This window comes from Neoarius graeffei, chromosome 13, assembly GCF_027579695.1.
Source record: "Neoarius graeffei isolate fNeoGra1 chromosome 13, fNeoGra1.pri, whole genome shotgun sequence".
NCBI lineage: Eukaryota > Metazoa > Chordata > Actinopteri > Siluriformes > Ariidae > Neoarius > Neoarius graeffei.
Window position 1 is genome coordinate 74,235,907 of NC_083581.1, and position 22,009 is coordinate 74,257,915.

The window sequence follows — 22,009 nt, forward strand, 5'->3', positions numbered from 1 at the left end:
AGTATTTCTGAGGCACGTCACTCATACAACGACTGTGCGTCACTCATGAGTCTTACTGTCATCGCAAAAAGCTCCTACTAGCTGCACTGCTGACTTGGTTCAGGTGTACAAAAGGAGTACAGGTCCCGTACGTAGTGTATGCGTTCTTGATTTGTCACCAGATCTGCAGAATTTGCATGTGCAGGACCAAAAGTCTCCACAGCCAGTCTGTGACCTTCTACAACACTGAACACACGCAAGTGTCACGCAAGTCTCAAGCACGGTTTTGCCAATTTTTGTTCCCGTAGACCGCCCATAGCAGCCCGTATGGCGGGTTGTGAGTGAGGCTTTATCTAATCTTATGAAAAAAAAATTGCTAGGATTCTTCATGAAGATGCAGTTACAGATGACACATTAAACTTTTATTCACATTTTAAAAAAATAAGGAATATTTAAAATAATTTTCAGGAGCATGACACCTTACAAACACTGCATAATTTAGAGTTGTTCCTCCGCATATTAATTGTGTTTCAAGGGATTTTACACTAAATCCTTTTTACAAGTGAGAGAAACAATGAACACCAGATTTTACTACCACGAACAGTCAGAATATAACAGACAGCATTCCAGAGTATCAAAGGAAAGCAAAGATACAACACTGAGCTTCAGTTTGTGCTTTCCTCTCAATTTCTGTATTATTCTTTATTAAGCTAAAAAAAACACAAAAACAAACGGATAAATGCAGTTCTACATGTTTAAGAGTTTTAACGTAATGTGCAGCCACTGTGCTCTGAACATTAACTGGAGATTAACTTTCATGAATACCAAATGTTAAATACAAAGGCCTGAGTTGCCTTCCTGTTTTCACAATAAACAAACAAACAAACAAACAAACAAACAAATAAATAAATAAATAAATAAATAATGAAGCAAACAGTATGTCAGAAAGAACTTTGGGTGGGTTTCATGTAGCTCAGCATCACTGATGAATATCTCATGTGAGAAAAGAGGAAATGACAGAACTATAAAAGGAGAGAAAACATCAGCACAAAACAGACGCGAGGATCAGTAGAACTTTCCTCAGTGAAATCGACAGAGCACATTTCAACAGAAATAAAGAAGTGAAGTGAAGCTGAATTTCATTCCAGGATGAAGATCCTCCTCATCGTCACTCTCTACCTGATCTCAGGTCAGATATTCTCCATTAGTAACTCCATGTTAAATTATTTATCCTGGATTGTGAGAATATTAAAAGCTCAGTGAGGTTACAGTCGTGAGTGAGATTGTCTTTTGATTGACAGGTCCAGTAGACTGTTCTGATGTGATTGGTTACTCAGGAGGAAGTGTCATTATAATTTCTAACATACAATGGTATGCACACAATAGTAAATATATTTGTAAGATGGAAGGAAACGACTGCACTGATAAAATACGTGCCGATACCAAACGCCACCAAGTTCAAGATGGAAGATTCATGTTGTATTCAAATACAAAAAAATATTTCTTAGTATTGATCAGAAAGTTGAAGCCACAGGATGCTGGAACATACAGATTTGGATTGGGGAATCAGAGTAACTCCACTGTGAACCTAAAAGTTCTTAATAGTAAGTAAATATTTCAACCTTTTTTTGACGAGTAAAATCTATTCAATATTTTTATCACCCACACAAAATCAAAGCAGTAACAAGGTATTATAGAGCGAGTAGTTTTATAAACTCTGCACAGGGTATGACACATCTGTAAAGCTTATGAACTGTAATGTATTTATCCAAAGTTTCTTTGTATGTAGGAATCATATTAAATCAATAAAAATGTGTCTTCCATATAAAATTATTAAGTTTTATTCGGAGCTTTTGAACTGGCATTCCATCATCAGGGACAGTGTGAAATGTGTATTTAAAAACCTTTTGTAAATACACATTCCATTCTGTCCCTGATGATGGACCATCGGTCCAAAAGCTCAGAATAAAACTTCATAAATTTATGTGGAAGGCATGTTTTTATTGATTGAGTAAATGTATTTGTTTTTGTTTGTTTGTATAATTGACAGATGCAGCTTGTGGGGTGCCAAAAATAATGAACGCTTATCTTGGCCAGAATATCACCATCACCTGTAACTATCCAGGGGAGTATGAGAGAATCTACAAATATCTCGACACAGTGGATGATGACAGTATGATTAAAATCCTTTTGAATACTAGCACAAACCTGAAGAACGGCAGATTCTCCATTTCTGATGACAGAAATGCAAAAGTTCTCAGTGTGAACATCAGCGACGTGAGAGAAACTGATGAAGTATTTTATTTACTTGGCGTGTGGATTGGAGACGGGTCAGTCGGATATTACTCCTACTTTATCGAGATGTGGCTACATGTTACAGGTCAAACTTTTATTTTTGTTATTTTGAAAATAAATGTTTACACAAATCATTTTCACGAGAACTAAACCTGTGTGTACAGCCAGCATTAGTGTTTTGTCTCAGTCATGGCCCTTTAAAAGTTATCAACAGCTAACATGTCCATGATTTTTGTGATTTTATATATTAAATAACAGGAGTGAGCGCAACCGTTCAACCAGTAACAGGCACCTACACGATGACATCAGCAGCACCGACAGAAACTCCAGTGTGTTTCAGTAAGAACTCACTCTTTATACATCACTCATTCTTTCATTCTGTATTCATGTTGAATGTGTTACAGTCAGCGGAGTTTGGTTGGAGGATGTTGCAGGTTCTAATGTCCTTTTCTGCAACATGACATCATTAGACCAGCACAGAGACATCCAAAAAAATCAGGAAGTGGCCAGCAGCCCTACTGTACACACACTACAAAATATGTCTTAATATGGTCATGTATGAAGATGGCATGTTCGGTCTGTTCCTGTTCTGTATTGTCTCTGTTTCTGTCTTCAGGTTCCACTGCCATCATCATCAGTGTGTGTGTCAGTGTGTGCGTGTGTCTGCTGCTGATTGGAGGATTTGCACTGGTGATCTACAAACTGAGACAAAAGAGAATGCAAGGTATATTTCACACACACACACACACACACACACACACACACACACACACACACACACACACACACACAGAAAGAGTGTCCACGATGAAAGATTGTATGCTTAGCCTTAGTGGGGACATTTTGTCCCCACTAAACCAAAACACACACACACACACACACACACACACACACACACACACACACACACACACACACGTACCTGTTGAGAGGGTAATGTCTTTTGTGTACAATTACAGATTATACGCCTTCATCAAAGAGTAAAGACAATAAACAAGTGAGTAATTGTGTCAGTGTGTGTGTGTGTGTGTGTGTGTGTGTGTGTGTGTGTGTGCGCGCGCACAAGTGTGGTCAAATCACTGTGTAGGATTATTTTCATAAGTGCATCGCTCATTTTTGGAAGAAGATTTCATTCTAAAATGTGATGTAATGGAGTAGTTTATTTTGAATACAATTCCTTGTCATTCATATAAAAACACATTATAATTTTAAGCTCCAGGGTTCTAACTAGACCAAAATATCAGTGTCGTAGTACCAGTCACAACGGCCAGGGGTTCAGGGGCCACTTTATATCCCCAAAAGCTCAGAGGTTCTACATGCTCGGAGATGCATTCTCGTGTATTTCCTGGCACTTGCAGGCCTCCCTGAAAGTCACTCTTTTTTGGTAATATTATGAGGGTTTTGTTTTGTTTGTTTTTTTTGCCAAAAGTTGCTGTGAATGTTTTTGATCGAATACTTCTGATAATTAATATTCAACTACATTGGTGACATATTCATGGAATAAGAATAAAACAACCAGTTGATGTTCACGAAGTGTCAGCTTTATTTTCAGCTTCAGCCATTCAACTGCAATACATGACTCTCTGCAGATCTAACTCGGGGACCGGTGTGTATTATGTGCATGGTGCATAAGCGCCTCTTAACATGGATGGCACTTTACCACAAACAAAGCATAAAAAAGAAGGTAAACCAGACTAGCATGATCAGTGACAATCTCCACACAGAACTACTCAGGTAGCTCTGCACTGGGCACTTATGGGGACACGGACTGGAGTATGTCCGTATGTAGAACATTCGGATGGCGGTGCACCGTCACCGCTGCGTGGGGATAACAAGAGAAAATTAAACAAAAGACCACATTTTCAAGATTGACAAGTTTTTTTATTCGTGTGGTGGCAACTTTTACAGGCGTGTCAGCAATATTGTGGGTGCAGTGATAAGGAAACACGGCGTATCGGCCCGATACGCTGAAAAGGCCTAGTTAGAACCCTGAAGCTCAATGCTGAATGTGTTACTATCAGAGTATTAGTGTGACAGTTATCTTTGTGTTTCTGCTTTCAGGTTGCGTCTGATTTTCATGCTGATACAGCTAATTTGTATGAAAACTTGAGAATGAATGCAATATGAAACTCTTTGTGTGTGTTTTTGCATTATTTTTTGTGCATTGTATATGTGATAGTGGGAAGTTTTATGAATCTTATTACTATACCTATATAAATATTATTTCTGTATAATGACTGATACATAACATTATCATCATTATTATCGATAGTCGTATGATGATGTTACCCTGTTTTATTCTGGTCTGTTATTAGAAGTTACTTTATGATAGTTTAAATATGAACCTGTCTCTTGCTAAGCTGTTAACAGGGAAGACATTTAATGCTGTAATCTAATTCAGCATCTTGTATGTTCTGTTTTGATTATGCTGCTGTTGCTTAAAAGGAGAGCTATATTCCATATAATAATGTGTATGTTATATTTCAGTGAAATTCTCCTTTGATTTCTCAGTCAATAAAAACATACTTCCAAACTGTGCTTTACCAACAGAATTCATTTTTCTCAGCACTCTAAATAGAGACTGCTCTTTTTTTCTTTTTAAATCTACACTCACCAGCCACTTTATTAGGTACCGCTGTTTTATGCAGTTATCCGATCAGCCAAAAAAAAAACACTGAGTGAGCAACAGTGCTGTGGGTAGATGCACCTTGTTGATAAGAGAGGTCAGAGGAAAATGGCCAGGTTGGTTTGAGCTTTGTTAGGATATAGCAACTCTTTACAACCGTGGTGAGCAGAAAAGCATCTCAGCATGCAGCAGCAGAAGAACACATTGCGTTCCACTCCTGTAGCCAAGAACAGGAATCTTAGAATCAAGAACAAGTTCCTCTTAAAATATCCAGTGAGTGTATGTGCTTTTTTAATATGTTCAGTTGAAAACTATTTTCTACTGCAGATGAAAATGACTTAAAGTGAATGTTTTGTAAACCTAAAATAACACACACACATATATATATATATATATATATATATATATATATATATATATATATATATATATATATATATATATATATATATATCAGTTGCAGTGTGAAAGCACTTGATCACTCCTGTCAGAGTGACCAAGTGCGGCATGGTGGTGTAAGTGGTTAGCCAGAAGGTTCTGGGTTCGAGCCCAGTGTCTGACGGGGGCCTTTCTGTGGAGAGTTCGCATGTTCTCCCCATGTCTGCATGGGTTTCCTCCGGATGCCCCGGTTTCCCCCACAGTTCAAAGACATGCGGTTAGGCTAATATGGGATGGCCTTGGGCTGAGGTGCCCTTGAGCGAGGCACCTAATTCCCAACTGCTCCCCGGGCGCTGTTAGCATGGCTGCCCACTGCTTTGGGTATGTGTGTGTGCTCGTTGCCTACGTGTGTGTGTCTATGTGTGTGTTCATGACTTCAAATGGATTAAATGCAGAGAGGAATTTCACAAGTGTGTGCAGGCCCGTAGCCAGCATTGTGGAGGGGTGGGATCTTTTTTCCCCAAAAGTGGACTTCATCTGGCCCCCTACTCCCGTACCCCCCAAATACACGAGCACACTTCAAATCTTCTAATTTAGACATTTTTTTATTCATTATAAGTTCTCTGTTGTCTAACTTATTATTGTTATCTTCCTACAACTGTGCTGTGACTTCATTGTCTGTCTCAGTTGCTCACCTCAGTTGTCTGTTGTTGCTCTTTCATTGTCTCTGTTGCTCTCCTTTATTATCTATCTGTTGTTTCTCTCTTCCATTGCCTGTCTCTGTTGCTCTCCTTCATTGTCTGTCTCTGTTGTTGCTCTCCTTCATTGTCTGTCTCTGTTGTTGCTCTCCCCTCCTCTGTCTGTTGTTGCTCTCCCCTCCTCTGTCTGTCGTTGCTCTCCTTCATATTGTCTGTCTCTGTTGCTCTCCTTCATTGTCTGTCTGTTGTTGCTCTCCTTCATTGTCTGTCTGTTGTTGCTCTCCTTCATTGTCTGTCTGTTGTTGCTCTCCTTCATTGTCTGTCTCTGTTGTTGCTCTCCCCTCCTCTGTCTCTGTTGTTGCTCTCCTTCATTGTCTGTCTCTGTTGTTGCTCTCCTTCATTGTCTGTCTCTGTTGTTGCTCTCCCCTCCTCTGTCTGTCTGTTGTTCCTCTCCTTCATTGTCTGTCTCTGTTGCTCTCCTTCATATTGTCTGTCTCTGTTGCTCTCCTTCATTGTCTGTCTGTTGTTGCTCTCCTTCATTGTCTGTCTGTTGTTGCTCTCCTTCATTGCCTGTCTGTTGTTGCTCTCCTTCATTGCCTGTCTGTTGTTGCTCTCCTTCATTGTCTGTCTGTTGTTGCTCTCCCTTCATTGTCTGTCTGTTGTTGCTCTCCCTTCATTGTCTGTCTGTTGTTGCTCTCCTTCATTGTCTGTCTATTGTTGCTCTCCCTTCATTGTCTGTCTGTTGTTGCTCTCCCTTCATTGTTTGTCTGTTGTTGCTCTCCCTTCATTGTCTGTCTGTTGTTGCTCTCCTTCATTGTCTGTCTGTTGTTGCTCTCCTTCATTGTCTGTCTGTTGTTGCTCTCCTTCATTGTCTGTCTGTTGTTGCTCTCCCTTCATTGTCTGTCTGTTGTTGCTCTCCCCTCCTCTGTCTGTCTGTTGTTGCTCTCCCTTCATTGTCTGTCTGTTGTTGCGCTCCCCTCCTCTGTCTGTCTGTTGTTGCTCTCCTTCATTGTCTGTCTCTGTTGTTGCTCTCCTTCATTGTCTGTCTCTGTTGTTGCTGTCCTTCATTGTCTGTCTCTGTTGTTGCTCTCCTTCATTGTCTGTCTCTTTTGTTGCTCTCCTTCATTGTCTGTCTCTGTTGTTGCTCTCCTTCATTGTCTGTCTCTGTTGTTGGTCTCCCCTCCTCTGTCTGTCTGTTGTTGCTCTCCCTTCATTGTCTGTCTGTTGTTGCGCTCCCCTCCTCTGTCTGTCTGTTGTTGCTCTCCTTCATTGTCTGTCTCTGTTGTTGCTCTCCTTCATTGTCTGTCTCTGTTGTTGCTCTCCTTCATTGTCTGTCTCTGTTGTTGGTCTCCCCTCCTCTGTCTGTCTGTTGTTGCTCTCCTTCATTGTCTGTCTCTGTTGTTGTCTGTCTCTGTTGCTCACTTCAGTTGTTGTTTATGGCATCAGAACACTCCTGGGCCCTGTACTACGAACGGAGGTTAATCTACCCAGAAGTAACCCAGGGTTCCCCCGCTAAACCGGGGTTGACAAAACCTGGTTATCTTGTTTGGGGTTAAACGGTACTACGATGCCAGTTATGAAGTTGATTTGTTGAACCTGGTTTAACCTAATCAGGGTTAATGCGCGTTCACGTTAAAGGGGAGGTTATCAGCGCAAATCACCACTGTTCACAATGGCACGGTCGCCGTACTTCACGGAGGAAGAATGCGCTGTCATAATGCAAAGCTACGAGGAGTTCAAAACAACATTAAGAGCAAAATCTAACACAGCGGCTGCCAATAAGGAGCGGCAAGCATGTTGGCACCGAATTGCCGATCGGGTAAATGCGCAAGTACATTCTCCCTTCTACATGTTCCAGAACAGAAGTATAGGATGAGAGAAAGCTTCATGATCAATCACAAGTCACAGAAAATGGTCCTTCGACGTGGCCCCAGTCATATATAGCTTGTTTAATGTCCGAAAAATCCTGAATAAAATTTGGTATGGTAAATTCATGGAGTAGCCTACTTAAGCTGATATGTGCACAGAGTCACATGAATTAGGATGACTGACTGTTCAGTCCCTGTGACTAAGTTGGTGTATGTCCTGTGAACATTTCGGAGGCAACAGCAGTGCCAAACGCACCTGGCAACAGGTGAAAATGAAATATAAAAACATCATTCATAATGGTGTGTGTGTGCACGTGCAAGCAACCCTTCATTTGGCTTTTCTGTCTTTTCTTTTCAGGAACGGGAGAACTTGAATAAATAAATACAGTAGGAATGAGTGGTGATTTTGGCTTTTCTTTATTTTGTTACTGCCTGAAAAATTGACATCACCTAACGCAAAATGGGACCAGTACTGACAGGTTGATTTGAGGTATGGACATGACCTATTTGAATGTGGGCCTATATGAAGTAGACCTTTTACCTGTATGTTGATGCTATGGAAGGATTTTCTATTCACATAATCCGCCTCATGCTCTCCCAGGAGTGCACTGATTCGGATGTGAGTGCAGTCAATGGCTCCTATTACTCTTGGGAAACCTGTATATTTTGTTAGTCATATCAATTGTCAGTCACAATTGTCTCTATGAGAGTAGGCAAACAGACACAATTTGATATTAGTAATTACTTGCAATTGCATAAAACCCTTCTTTGATCTGAAGTGCGGTTAAATGCCCAGGGAACACAACAAATGCATTCATCAGTTTGGTTAGGGCAAGTACCACTTTGCGAATCATACGACATACAGTGTTCTTACTGAGGTTTTCAGCATCACCGATGGAATACATATATTGTCCACTGGCAAAGTAACGCAATGACAAGCACATAATTTGCTCGATTGTGAGGTCCTGGCTTCGGCGGGTTACATTGCAGACGTCTGCCTCGATCAGCTGGCAAAGGTAACGAATTCCCTCAGCTGAGAATCTATATCGTTCATGAAGAACATCATCCGGGTATGCCAGCGGATTCTAGCGGTCTCTAAATACCCTCGCCCTCCGGATAGAGCCCCTCACAATCTGCGCTAGTGTTGTGACTCTCGAGTCTCGAGCTGGGGGAGCTGTTCTTTCTGTCGTTCTTTTTCTTTTCAGATGAAAAAGCTTTTGCCCAAGGACAAGAAGTAGGCTAAACAGCATTTGCCTTTTATTTATTCAAGTTTTATCTGTTTGCCTAATAGTTCAAATTGTTTTGTATATAGTTTATAATGTTGTTGTGTGATTAATGATAATATTGTGGGAAAACTACTTTGCACGGACGTTCATTTAATTTATTCTATCGTCATTTTTTTTGTTCTATTTTTGTGTATTTTATTTATCTGTTTGTCTAGTTGTATCTATTTTTCTAATAATATATTTTTTGCATTAATAGTTTGTTTTTTCCTATTAAAATAATCTTGTGTTCTTGTTAACTTTATCTATTTATCTGACTGTTTAGTTGTATCTATTGTTACAATTTCAATATTTTTAAGATAGAAAGTTTGTTTTTTTCTATTAAAATGTTCTTGTGTGATAACTAGTTCTTGTGTTATATTTATTGCAGTTGTATCTATTTTGTATCTCAGACTTAAATATTTTTGTAAAACAAGTGTTTTTCTATAAAATATTCTTGCATTCTTGGTAACTATGTTCTTGAGTGGGTTCTTCTTTTTTTTTTTTAACAGAAAAGCCGTTCTGCATGGACATCCATTGAAGCCCTCATTGTTTTTTAATGGTTATTTATGAGCGTTTAGGGGTTACAATAATGTAAGTCTAGGTTGCTTTATATAAAAGGTATGTCCAGAAATATTGATGTCACTGTCTAAGCAGAGGGATCTGGCTTCTTTAGACGCTGTCTTCTTAAAACTGAATAAATATTTAAAAAGAGCCAAATGAGCCAGTCTTTTGAACGGCTCTTTTCAAAGAACGGATCCCATCAAAGAGCCATAAATCCCATCTCTAATCTGCGCTCCGATATCGCACGGGTCATCCAGGTACGCTGGCATTGTCTCGAGAGGAAATGTCGGTGGAGAGGTGGTGTTTAAAAAGGGTGTGGTTAATCGGAAACCTCGGGTTAACCAAGAACATAACCTGAGACGAGCAGGTTTGAGATGCAGCGTAATTTCACATGGCAGCATACCTCGGTTTGAACATAGCCAACTTTTGTAGTATGGGTTAATCGGGAAGTTACGCTGCACGTGATCAAGTTACTCTCGAAGTTACCCTGGTAAGCCAGAAAACCCGCTTCGTAGTACAGGGCCCAGAAGAGCAAGAGTGGAAATAACAATATAATCCAGAGAGGAGCCTGTACTTGTCTTGCAGCATTGTTTTACAGAGGGGGAGGTAACCCAGCGCAAGCAAGCAAGCAGCCGTCCACTCCTGCAAGCTACCAAATCTAGACATAGTTTATGCTAACTGTTCATGTAAGAGGGCGAACAACATTATCAAGTACTCAAAACACCCAGGTCTTAAACTGTTTGTCCCCCTCCCATCGGGCAAAAGCTACAGGACCATCAAAACATGCACAAGTAGACTGAGGAACAGCTTCTTCTCCAGAGCAGTAGCCTCCATTATTCCCCCCCCCCCCCCCCCCACACACACACACACACAAGTTGCTGCTAATGCACTGATCACTTTACATTCAGGACTGTAAATACAGTTATTACAATCTGTACGATATTTGCTTAACTGCACTTTATTTTACTGACTTCATCACTTTACATATAGGAACATAAATTCACAGAGTACAATTGTGCAATATTTGCCAACAGTGCAATTCTCCATCTTAAGCCTCACTCACAACCTGCCGTAAGTGTTTTGGACACGCACGGGTCGCACGGTTTGGTAGCTCGCAGCCATGCCGCAGGGTCACAGTGAACCCGAGGGAAGGTTTGAGGGAGGAGTACGGGCAAAGTACTTGTCAAGTACAGGTTGCACACCTGACTTCCTCCGAGGCGTGGGAAAAATTGCACCGTTCGCCCGTGGAAAGCGTTTATCTGACGCACATGATCAGTGTGTGTTCAGTGAGTGTGGAGTGTGTGAGACTTGCATTTAACCAGTTTCCTGCGCTATGAGTTCCGGCCACACTTGTGAAGCGTGTGTGATGCATGTGATTAGCACGTTACAATCACTCATAACTTGCGTGTGATGCAAACCAGGAATGGGTATAAACCAGCGTGTCTGCAGCATTCTGCATCTGTCTTTTGACTGAAGAACATTGGATATTTTGTGGGAAAAATTAAAAAATTTTCAGTTTACAGTTTAGAAAATGGGATCCAAGAAGAAGCGAGCAAAAGTGAAGTAACCCAGCCTGAAACAGCAGAGGGGGAGGAGGAGGAAGAATTTGATGATGATGGTAGCAGCACCGGCGAGCCCTGCACGGACAGGGAGAAGTTTGCCTTCATGCCGTCAGAAGGCAGTGCACCCCGCCAGAGGGATTTTCACAGGTAAATACACATGCTTGAAACATTCATTTCAGTATCTATATGCTTATGTAATTAATATTATATATGCTGATTTTCATGTATGTTTCAGCTAATGATGCCCAGAAGTGAGGACATTGCAATCCCATCATTGCTATCAGGCCATTGTGCCATGCTCAGTGATGAGGACAGGGACATCCCGACACCCCGTCCCACCACTCAGCAGGAGCAGGACAGCAGCTCAGAGTCAAAGTGTGTTTCAGTGCCCAAACTGTTGGGCTATTTAGTTGGGATTTTTTACAGTGTAATAAAATGCGTTATTCCCTTATACTCTTATTATTTGATGTTTGCATGGTAAATTAAACATACACTCAAATAAAAACAGCAAATGAGGTGGTCTTCTTCCTTTCTACAATCATACATGAAAATCCCTCACCTTTCGGCGAAATTCGCCGTTTTGAAACCAAAATGGGTGACCTACGTGAATCGTGTAGATCCGATGAGAAAAAAATTGGGGGGGGGGGTTGATATTGACCCGAAGGGCAAGGAGGTCGCTTCGCACCCATAGACAGTTCGTGCCGGTTTGCGCCTCCTCCTCCTGCTTTGATATTGACGCCATAGCAACGAGTACATCTCGTTGCGAAGGGCAAGCAGCATCATTTCGCGCCTCTTCTCCTGCTGGCCAGAGCGTGCACACATCAGTCAGAGTGCAGACCAGACCACCAGAAGCTGGAAGCTGGATTAAGTCATCATACTGAATTTCCTACTTTTTTCAAACTTTCCTGATTGCTATCAAAACAAACAAAACTTCCGGCTTGATTACGTCAGCATTCGAAAGAGGGCACGCCATCTTTCGACAATCCCTGTGTCCGAAATTGCTCGCTACTCACTATATAGGGCACTGTATAGTGGAGACGCCATTTTGTAGTGCTGTCCGTGCTGAAAGAAATCAAATTAAAAGTCTCAAATTTGATTTAATAAAAGACAGCAGCAAAGAAGAAAGTATTCAGCCTTGATTTAAAAAGAACTGAAAGCTGCAGGTACTTCCATATCTTGGCAGGCTGAGTGGTATGCTGGGGCACCTCTTGCCAGCAGACCAGGATATCCAGAGGGAACTTGTGCGGTTCAGTGTTGACCTGACCATCCCCAGCTTCAAGGAGGGAGAGAGCATCGTGGAGTGGTGGGGTCATGTCTTTGACAAACCAGACAAGTACCCCTCCCTGGGTGCACTGGTTAAGTGTTGCCTCTCCATCTTTCATGGACCTAGAGTCGAGTCCTCATTTAGTCTGATGAATGATGTAATTGATCAAAGGAGTGGCAACATGAATGTGGAAACATTTAATGCAATACAGACGGTCAAGTACACGCTGATGTCCAGGGGGAAGACAGCTATGCAGCTCTTTAGAAGGGAGGACGTGAAGTTTGGGGAAGTGGACAGAACATTGTGCAAGAACATTAACTCTGCAGCAGCCACATACAAACACCAGCAGAGGGTGAACAAGGAGGAAAAGCAGCAGCAGCAGAGCAAGTATGGCTCTCAAGCAACTTGCAGTGCTCAGCAGGCCAAGAAACAGACTGCTGAAGGAGAGAAGCGGGCAAGGCTGAAACATGTGGCAACTCAGCGAAAGCGGGCCATGGAGACACTGGTGGTCCAGGCAAATAAAAGGAAAAAATGATCACTATTCCTTGTGTGTTCTCCACTTTCTTCGTTCTATTATTTGCATTTTTTTTCCAGGGCATAATTTCACTATAACTACATGTATTTGAATTTGTATTTTACTGTATGTCCTTGTGCAAATGTCAATACAGTATACTTAGTAAGGAGGCTATAATATTTATTCTGAGGGAGGACCCCCCAAACAAAATAAAACAACACCAGAGGCCACGTCACCACTCGCGCACCCTTCTCACCTTTTTCACCCCTGACCCGTTTTCATGCCTGTACAATGCTACATGCTACATGATCGGTTCCTTGGTTCCTCCCCAATATATATACCCAGAGTCTTGCTCCTCATGTCGCATGCAGGTCACGTGCGCTGTGTGCAGGTCGCGTGTGCTGCGTGCACACCACACATAGGGGTAGAAAGTGAGATGCACTTCTGTCTTGTGCACTGCACAAATAGTAAGTGTGGAATACTTGTGTAGTATTTCTGAGGCACGTTACTCATACAACGACTGTGCGTCACTCATGATTCTTACTGTCATCACAAAAAGCTCCTACTAGCCGCACTGCTGACTTGGTTCAGGTGTACAAAAGGAGTACGGGTCCCGTACGTAGTGTCTGCTTTCTTGATTTGTCACCAGACCTGTAGAATTTGCATGTGCAGGACCAAAAGTCTCCACAGACAGTCTGTGACCTTCTACAGCACTGAACACACGCAAGTGTCACGCAAGTCTCAAGCACGGTTTTGCCAATTTTTGTTACCGTAGACCGGCCATAGCAGCCCGTATGGCGGGTTGTGAGTGAGGCTTTATCTTATCTTATGAAAAAAATTGCTAGGATTCTTCATGAAGATGCATTTACAGATGACACATTAAACTCTTATTCACATTTAAAAAAAATAAGGAATATTTAAAATAATTTTCAGGAGCATGACACCTTATAAACACTGCATAATTTAGAGTTGTACCTCCGCATATTAATTGTGTTTCAAGGGATTTTACACTAAATCCTTTTTACAAGTGAGAGAAACAATGAACACCAGATTTTACGACCACGAACAGTCAGAATATAACAGACAGCATTCCGGAGTATCAAAGGAAAGCAAAGATACAACACTGAGCTTCAGTTTGTGCTTTCCTCTCAATTTCTGTATTATTCTTTATTAAGCTAAAAAAAACCACAAAAACAAACGGATAAATGCAGTTCTACATGTTTAAGAGTTTTAACGTAATGTGCAGCCACTGTGCTCTGAACATTAACTGGAGATTAACTTCCATGAATACCAAATGTTAAATACAAAGGCCTGAGTTGCCTTCCTGTTTTCACAATAAACAAACAAATAAATAAATAAATAAATAAATAATGAAGCAAACAGTATGTCAGAAAGAACTTTGGGTGAGTTTCATGTAGCTCAGCATCACTGATGAATATCGTATGTGAGAAAAGAGGAAATGACAGAAGTATAAAAGGAGAGAAAACATCAGCACAAAACAGACGCGAGGATCAGTAGAACTTTCCTCAGTGAAATCGACAGAGCACATTTCAACAGAAATAAAGAAGTGAAGTGAAGCTGAATTTCATTCCAGGATGAAGATCCTCCTCATCGTCACTCTCTACCTGATCTCAGGTCAGATATTCTCCATTCGTAACTACATGTTAAATTATTTATCCTGGATTGTGAGAATATTAAAAGCTCAGTGAGGTTACAGTCGTGAGTGAGATTGTCTTTTGATTGACAGGTCCAGTAGACTGTTCTGATGTGATTGGTTACTCAGGAGGAAGTGTCATTATAATTTCTAACATACAATGGTATGCACACAATAGTAAATATATTTGTAAGATGGAAGGAAACGACTGCACTGATAAAATACGTGCTGATACCAAACGCAGCAAAGTTCAAGATGGAAGATTCATGTTGTATTCAAATACAAAAAATTATTTCTTAGTATTGATCAGAAAGTTGAAGCCACAGGATGCTGGAACATACAGATTTGGATTGGGGAATCAGAGTAACTCCACTGTGAACCTAAAAGTTCTTAATAGTAAGTAAATATTTCAACCTTTTTTTGACGAGTACAATCTATTCAATATTTTTATCACCCACACAAAATCAAAGCAGTAACAAGGTATTATAGAGCGAGTAGTTTTATAAACTCTGCACAGGGTATGACACATCTGTAAAGCTTATGAACTGTAATGTATTTATCCAAAGTTTGTTTGTATGTAGGAATCATATTAAATCAATAAAAATGTGTCTTCCATATAAAATTATTAAGTTTTATTCAGAGCTTTTGAACTGGCATTCCATCATCAGGGACATGGTGGAATGTGTATTTAGATTAGATTAGATTAGATTAGATTAGATTAGATTAGATTAGATTAGATTAGATTAGATAAAACTTTATTGATCCCTTTGGGCGGGTTCCCTCAGGGAAATTAAGACCTTTTTAAAATATTTAAAAGCCTTTTGTAAATACACATTCCATTCTGTCCCTGATGATGGACCATCGGTCCAAAAGCTCAGAATAAAACTTCATAAATTTATGTGGAAGACATGTTTTTATTGAATGAGTAAATGTATTTGTTTTTGTTTGTTTGGATAATTGACAGATGCATCTTGTGGGGTGCCAAAAATAATGAATGCTTATCTTGGCCAGAAAATCACCATCACCTGTAACTACCCAGGGGAGTATGAGAGAATCTACAAATATCTCGACACAGTGGATGATGACAGTATGATTAAAAACGTTTTGAATACTAACACAAACCTGAAGAACGGCAGATTCTCCATTTCTGATGACAGAAATGCGAAAGTTCTCCGTGTGAACATCAGCGACGTGAGAGAAACTGATGAAGTATTTTATTTGCTTGGCGTGTCCATTGGAGACGGGTCAGTCAGATATTACTCCTACTTCATCGAGATGTGGCTACATGTTACAGGTCAAATTTTTATTTTTGTTATTTTGAAAATAAATGTTTACACTAGTGCTGTCAAAAATGTCGCGTTATTATTGCGTTAACTTGACTCAATTTTAACGGCGATAATTTTTTATCACGAGATTAACGCTCTGTGACATGATGTAGGTTTTTCATAAGCTTTTGAAACTGCCAGGAACTTGGAACAGAGACTTTGCTTAGAAAAATTATAGCAGCTAGACTGTAATGCCACGCCCGGCACAGCCAGAGTCCTCTGCCCTCCCCCCAAAGAACCAGCGCGGGCAGGGCACGCTAGCCCCACGCCTCGGGACGAAGAGCCACGGTGCTCGGCTTAGGTTTCGTTTTCCCATCGGCGGCACCAGCCTGACTTTGCAGTGGCTGTAACAAGACGTGTTATGCTCTGCAATAAAAAAAAAAAACATTGGTACAAAGCAAGCCCATTCACTTTTTTATGCTGATAAGAGAATTACAATGGTTTTTCATGTGACAAAAATGTGCGATTAAATTGCGATTAATCGCGAGTTAACTATGACAGTCACGACATTAATCGCGATTAAATATTTTAATCGCTTGACAGCACTAGTTTACACAAATCATTTTCACGAGAACTAAACCTGTGTGTACAGCCAGCATTAGTGTTTTGTCTCAGTCATGGCCCTTTTAAAAGTTATCAACAGCTAACATGTCTATGATTTTTGTGATTTTATACATTAAATAACAGGCGTGAGCGCAACCGTTCAACCAGTAACAGGCACCTACACGATGACATCAGCAGCACCGACAGAAACTCCAGTGTGTTTCAGTAAGAACTCACTCTTTATACATCACTCATTCTTTCATTCTGTATTCATGTTGAATGTGTTACAGTCAGCGGAGTTTGGTTGGAGGTTGTTGCAGGTTCTAATGTCCTTTTCTACAACATGGCATCATTAGACCAGCACAGAGACGTCCAAAAAAATCAGGAAGTGACCAACAGCCCTACTGTACACACACTACAAAACATGTCTTAATATGGTCATGTATGAAGATGGCATGTTCGGTCTGTTCCTGTTCTGTATTGTCTCTGTTTCTGTCTTCAGGTTCCACTGCCATCATCATCAGTGTGTGTGTCAGTGTGTGCGTGTGTCTGCTGCTGATTGGAGGATTTGCACTGGTGATCTACAAACTGAGACAAAAGAGAACACAAGGTATATTACACACACACACACACACACACACACACACACACACACACACAGAAAGAGTGTCCAAGATGAAAGATTGTATGCTTAGCCTTAGTGGGGACATTTTGTCCCCACTAAACCAAAACACACACACACACGTACCTGTTGAGAGGGTAATGTCTTTTGTGTACAATTACAGATTATACGCCTTCATCAAAGAGTAAAGACAATAAACAAGTGAGTAATTGTGTCAGTGTGTGTGTGTGTGTGTGTGTGTGTGTGTGTGTGTGCGCGCGCACAAGTGTGGTCAAATCACTGTGTAGGATTATTTTCATAAGTGCATCGCTCATTTTTGGAAGAAGATTTCATTCTAAAATGTGATGTAATGGAGTAGTTTATTTTGAATACAATTCCTTGTCATTCATATAAAAACACATTATAATGTTAAGCTCCAGGGTTCTAACTAGACCAAAATATCAGTGTCGTAGTACCAGTCATAACGGCCAGGGGTTTAGGGGCCACTTTATATCCCCAAAAGCTCAGAGGTTCTACATGCTCGGAGATGCATTCTAGTGTATTTCCTGGCACTTGCAGGCCTCCCTGAAAGTCACTCTTTTTTGGTAATATTATGAGGGTTTTGGGGGGGTTTTTGGCCAAAAGTTGCTGTGAATGTTTTTGATGGAAGACTTATTATAATTAATATTCAACTACATTGGTAACATATTTATGGAATAAGAATAAAACAACCAGTTGATGTTCACGAAGTGTCAGCTTTATTTTCAGCTTCAGCCATTCAACTGCAATACATGACTCTCTCCAGATCTAACTCGGGGACCGGTGTGTATTATGTGCATGGTGCATAAGCGCCTCTTAACATGGATGGCACTTTACCACCAACAAAGCATAAAAAAGAAGGTAAACCAGACTAGCATGATCAGTGACAATCTCCACACAGAACTACTCAGGCAGCTCTGCACTGGGCGCTTATGGGGACACGGACTGGAGTATGTCCGTATGTAGAACATTCGGGTGGCGGTGCACTGTCACTGCTGCGTGGGGATAATAAGAGAAAATTAAACAAAAGACCACATTTTCAAGATTGACAAGTTTTTTTATTCGTGTGGTGGCAACTTTTACAGGCGTGTCAGCAATATTGTGGGTGCAGTGATAAGGAAACACGGCGTATCGGCCCGATACGCTGAAAAGGCCTAGTTAGAACCCTGAAGCTCAATGCTGAATGTGTTACTATCAGAGTATTAGCGTGACAGTTATCTTTGTGTTTCTGCTTTCAGGTTGCGTCTGATTTTCATGCTGATACAGCTAATTTGTATGAAAACTTGAGAATGAATGCAATATGAAACTCTTTTTGTGTGTGTTTTTGCATTATTTTTTGTGCATTGTATATGTGATAGTGGGAAGTTTTATGAATCTTATTACTATACCTATATAAATATTATTTCTGTAGAATGACTGATACATAACATTATCATCATTATTATCGATAGTCGTACGATGATGTTACCCTGTTTTATTCTGGTCTGTTATTAGAAGTTACTTTATGATAGTTTAAATATGAACCTGTCTCTTGCTAAGCTGTTATCAGGGAAGACATTTAATGCTGTAATCTAATTCAGCATCTTGTATGTTCTGTTTTGATTATGCTGCTGTTGCTTAAAAGGAGAGCTATATTCCATATAATAATGTGTATGTTATATTTCAATGAAATTCTCCTTTGATTTCTCAGTCAATAAAAACATACTTCCAAACTGTGCTTTACCAACAGAATTCATTTTTCTCAGCACTCTCAATAGAGACTGCTCTTTTTTTCTTTTTAAATTTACACTCACCAGCCACTTTATTAGGTACCGCTGTTTTATGCAGTTATCCGATCAGCCAAAAAAAAAAAAACATTGAGTGAGCAACAGTGCTGTGGGTAGAAAGGCCTTGTTGATAAGAGAGGTCAGAGGAAAATGGCCAGGTTGGTTTGAGTTTTGTTACCAGGAAGGATATAGCAACTCTTCACAACCGTGGTGAGCAGAAAAGCATCTCAGCATGCAGCAGCAGAAGAACACATTGCATTCCACTCCTGTAGCCAAGAACAGGAATCTTAGAATCAAGAACAAGTTCCTGTTAAAATACCCAGTGAGTGTATGTGCTTTTTTAATTTGTTCAGTTGAAAACTATTTTCTACTGCAGATGAAAATGTCTTAAAGTGAATGTTTTGTAAACCTAAAATAAATTATATACCATATATAAAAATCAGTTGCACTGTGAAAGCACTTGGTCACTCCTGTTAGAGTGACCAAGTGCGACATGGTGGTGTAAGTGGTTAGTCAGAAGGTTCTGGGTTCGAGCCCAGTGTCTGACGGGGGCCTTTCTGTGTGGAGTTCGCATGTTCTCCCCGTGTCTGCATGGGTTTCCTCCGGGTGCTCCGGTTTCCCCACAGTTCAAAGACATGCGGTTAGATTAATATGGGATGGCCTTGGGCTGAGGTGCCCTTGAGCGAGGCACCTACTGTAACTCCCAACTGTTCCCCGGGCGCTGTTAGCATGGCTGCCCACTGCTCTGGGTATGTGTGTGTGCTCATTGCTCACGTGTGTGTGTCCATGTGTGTGTTCATGACTTCAGATGGGTTAAATGCAGAGAGGAATTTCACAAGTGTGTGATGAATAAAGTTGTGCTTTCTTTTTTTTCTTTCTTAGAATGCAGGTACTCATGGATGTATGTGCAGGGTAGAGTGGGGATGCAAACAGGTAATGTAGCTAAAGTGGAACGTGAACTTGTAGTCAAGGAACAGGAAGGGGTTGATCGATCAGCAGACAGTGTAGTAGAGAGCAGGCAGAAGAATAGCATGGGTAAACGTAGCAAAGACTCGATAACAACAGGCATGCAGACAAGAAAGGTTTGGTATGACTGGTAGAAACATAAAATGATACTTCGCACTGACTGTGTGAGGGAGAGGCTAAAGTAGCGTAGTCAATTAACAGACTTCACGAGAGTCAGCTGAATCTAATAGGAGGGAGACAGGGGCGTTGTGAACTTTGAGCATTGTAGCCCTTCGAAGCCATGTTTGTAGTTTGTTCAGTGCTTTGGCTAACAACGCCATTACCAACAACTCTCTTCTCCCCTTTTTTCTTATTTTTGTAGTTTTACAACCTGTGAAATTGAAAAAAGTGGAACCATTCAAAGTGAGGTAAATATTTATCCAAGTCACTGTATCAATATTCACATCACGGGCGATTGCTCTTAGACAACGAGGGAGGCTCAGCCTCCTCTAAAAATGCCCTTATAACTTTAATGTGTGCGTGAGTTTTTCCCCCTCGTGACAGCACGATGCAGCGCAGACTCAGTGCACTTCAATGGCATTTGGGAGCTCTGCGCTTTTCAATCTCAAAATGCAAGACAGTTATTGGACAAATACTGCGAAAACGCCCGCCCACGGAGTCTCACGGACTCCCAGCCTCAGTGGACTTCAACGGCATTTGGGAGCTCTGCGCTTTTCAATCTCAAAATGCAAGACGGTTATTGGACAAATACTGCGAAAATGCCCGCCTACGGACTCCCAGCCTCACATGGGAGGGACATGGCAAAGCTTTCCGCAAGGAGACTGGTGATTGGTGAAAGTGGATGGATATTTTCTTTGATTGACAGCTCGTTTCAACTATAGACAGGCAGCGGTGAATTTCAGTTCAGTCGCATGCGGAATCGGAAGTGCTGTGGTGTAATCTAAGAGATCAGCTTACATTTCGATTTAATTCATTACATACCTTTTCTACCAGCTTTTTTAGTTTGTATATATTTTCATTGTAAATAAAGTGTAAATATATGTAGTGTTGTCAAGTTTGCTATCTTAGTTCCAGAAATTTCGTTTATTTGAGTGACTGAACTTGAACTTGAGGGGGCTAGTCAGCTAGCAAGAAAGCTGCGCACAGATGCCAAGCATTGCTGATTTAATTTTGGCGAAGCCATTTGCCAGTCTTCCTTTCGAGGAAAAAATTAAAATTAAAGAGCAGGGTAGACCAACGCCTCAAATTGACTTGGTGAAAAAGGTAGGGAATAATACTCGTTCCTTTCAGCTCTCCTGGTACGAGAAAGTGAATTGGCTAACAGCAAGTGACCCACATCAACAACAGTAAATAGGCTACTTTAGTAATATGTTATGGATGGACCAAAAATATAGAATCTATTTAAAATGTTTATGCTGAGTATATTATATTGGAATATATATTTTTCTGGATATGAATTAAACACAGCTACAATTTGGAAAACATTTTTAAACAAAAACACAGCCGAGAACATTTCACACTACAGACCTGGATTAAAAGTGAAGGGTTATCAAAATTGTCAATAAAACATTTCTCAGTCAAAATAAGTAAAATATAGGGAAAGTGTCATTGAATGAAATGTGTGGCACCCAGCTCTACTGCTGAGGTTCCTGACAAAGAGCTGCTTTCAATAATGATCAATTTTTAAACAACATGCCACAATTTAAAAATATAAAATGTTAAAATATACCCCCCCCCCAACACCACCATCATGTATATTGGACAGTAGGCTAATGGGCCAAAAGAACCTGTTATTTCACAGTTTGTGACGCTGCCAACAATCAGCCAGATCAGAGGCAAGAGTATGGGCAAAATTGATGTTTTTTCTTTTAAAATCTGGAAATATCATAACCGACCAGCCTACCCTGTTTGAAAGACTACCAGCCGCCACTGCTGCTAACACTGTTCACACCCAGCCTCCACTGACCCTAACACATACAGGATGACTGAGAGGGTCAGCAACCCATGTGACCTCAACAACTCTCCTTAGGGTTGCTTTTGGTCCATGAGAGGATAAATACCTGGAACTCCCCACTAGTCAGAGAGAACTGAAGAAGCCTTTTAGG

At 40.7% G+C, this 22,009-nt stretch overlaps 2 protein-coding genes across 7 annotated transcripts; both read left to right on the forward strand.

Moving 5' to 3' along the window:
- Positions 1 to 1,048: 1,048 nt before the first annotated feature.
- On the forward strand, positions 1,049 to 4,401 carry LOC132895961 (uncharacterized). Its single transcript, XM_060936694.1, has 7 exons — positions 1,049 to 1,168; positions 1,488 to 1,583; positions 2,030 to 2,359; positions 2,533 to 2,613; positions 2,891 to 2,998; positions 3,234 to 3,271; positions 4,336 to 4,401. The coding sequence occupies exons 1-7, from the start codon at positions 1,129 to 1,131 to the stop codon at positions 4,399 to 4,401; spliced, it is 759 nt and encodes a 252-aa protein (XP_060792677.1). The 5' UTR covers positions 1,049 to 1,128.
- Positions 4,402 to 14,524: 10,123 nt separating this feature from the next.
- Positions 14,525 to 18,778, forward strand: LOC132896282 (polymeric immunoglobulin receptor-like). 6 transcript variants are annotated; one of them, XM_060937015.1, is made up of 7 exons: positions 14,525 to 14,645; positions 14,758 to 15,060; positions 15,629 to 15,958; positions 16,677 to 16,757; positions 17,035 to 17,142; positions 17,318 to 17,355; positions 18,411 to 18,777. In XM_060937015.1, exons 1-7 carry the CDS (start codon positions 14,606 to 14,608, stop codon positions 18,474 to 18,476), a joined length of 966 nt encoding a protein of 321 aa, XP_060792998.1. In that variant the 5' UTR covers positions 14,525 to 14,605; the 3' UTR covers positions 18,477 to 18,777. The 6 variants fall into 6 exon arrangements, with proteins under 6 accessions (XP_060792998.1, XP_060793002.1, XP_060793000.1 ...); XM_060937019.1 differs by having other exon boundaries at positions 14,965 to 15,060; XM_060937017.1 differs by having other exon boundaries at positions 15,629 to 15,908; positions 18,411 to 18,494.
- The last annotated feature ends 3,231 nt before the right edge of the window (positions 18,779 to 22,009 follow it).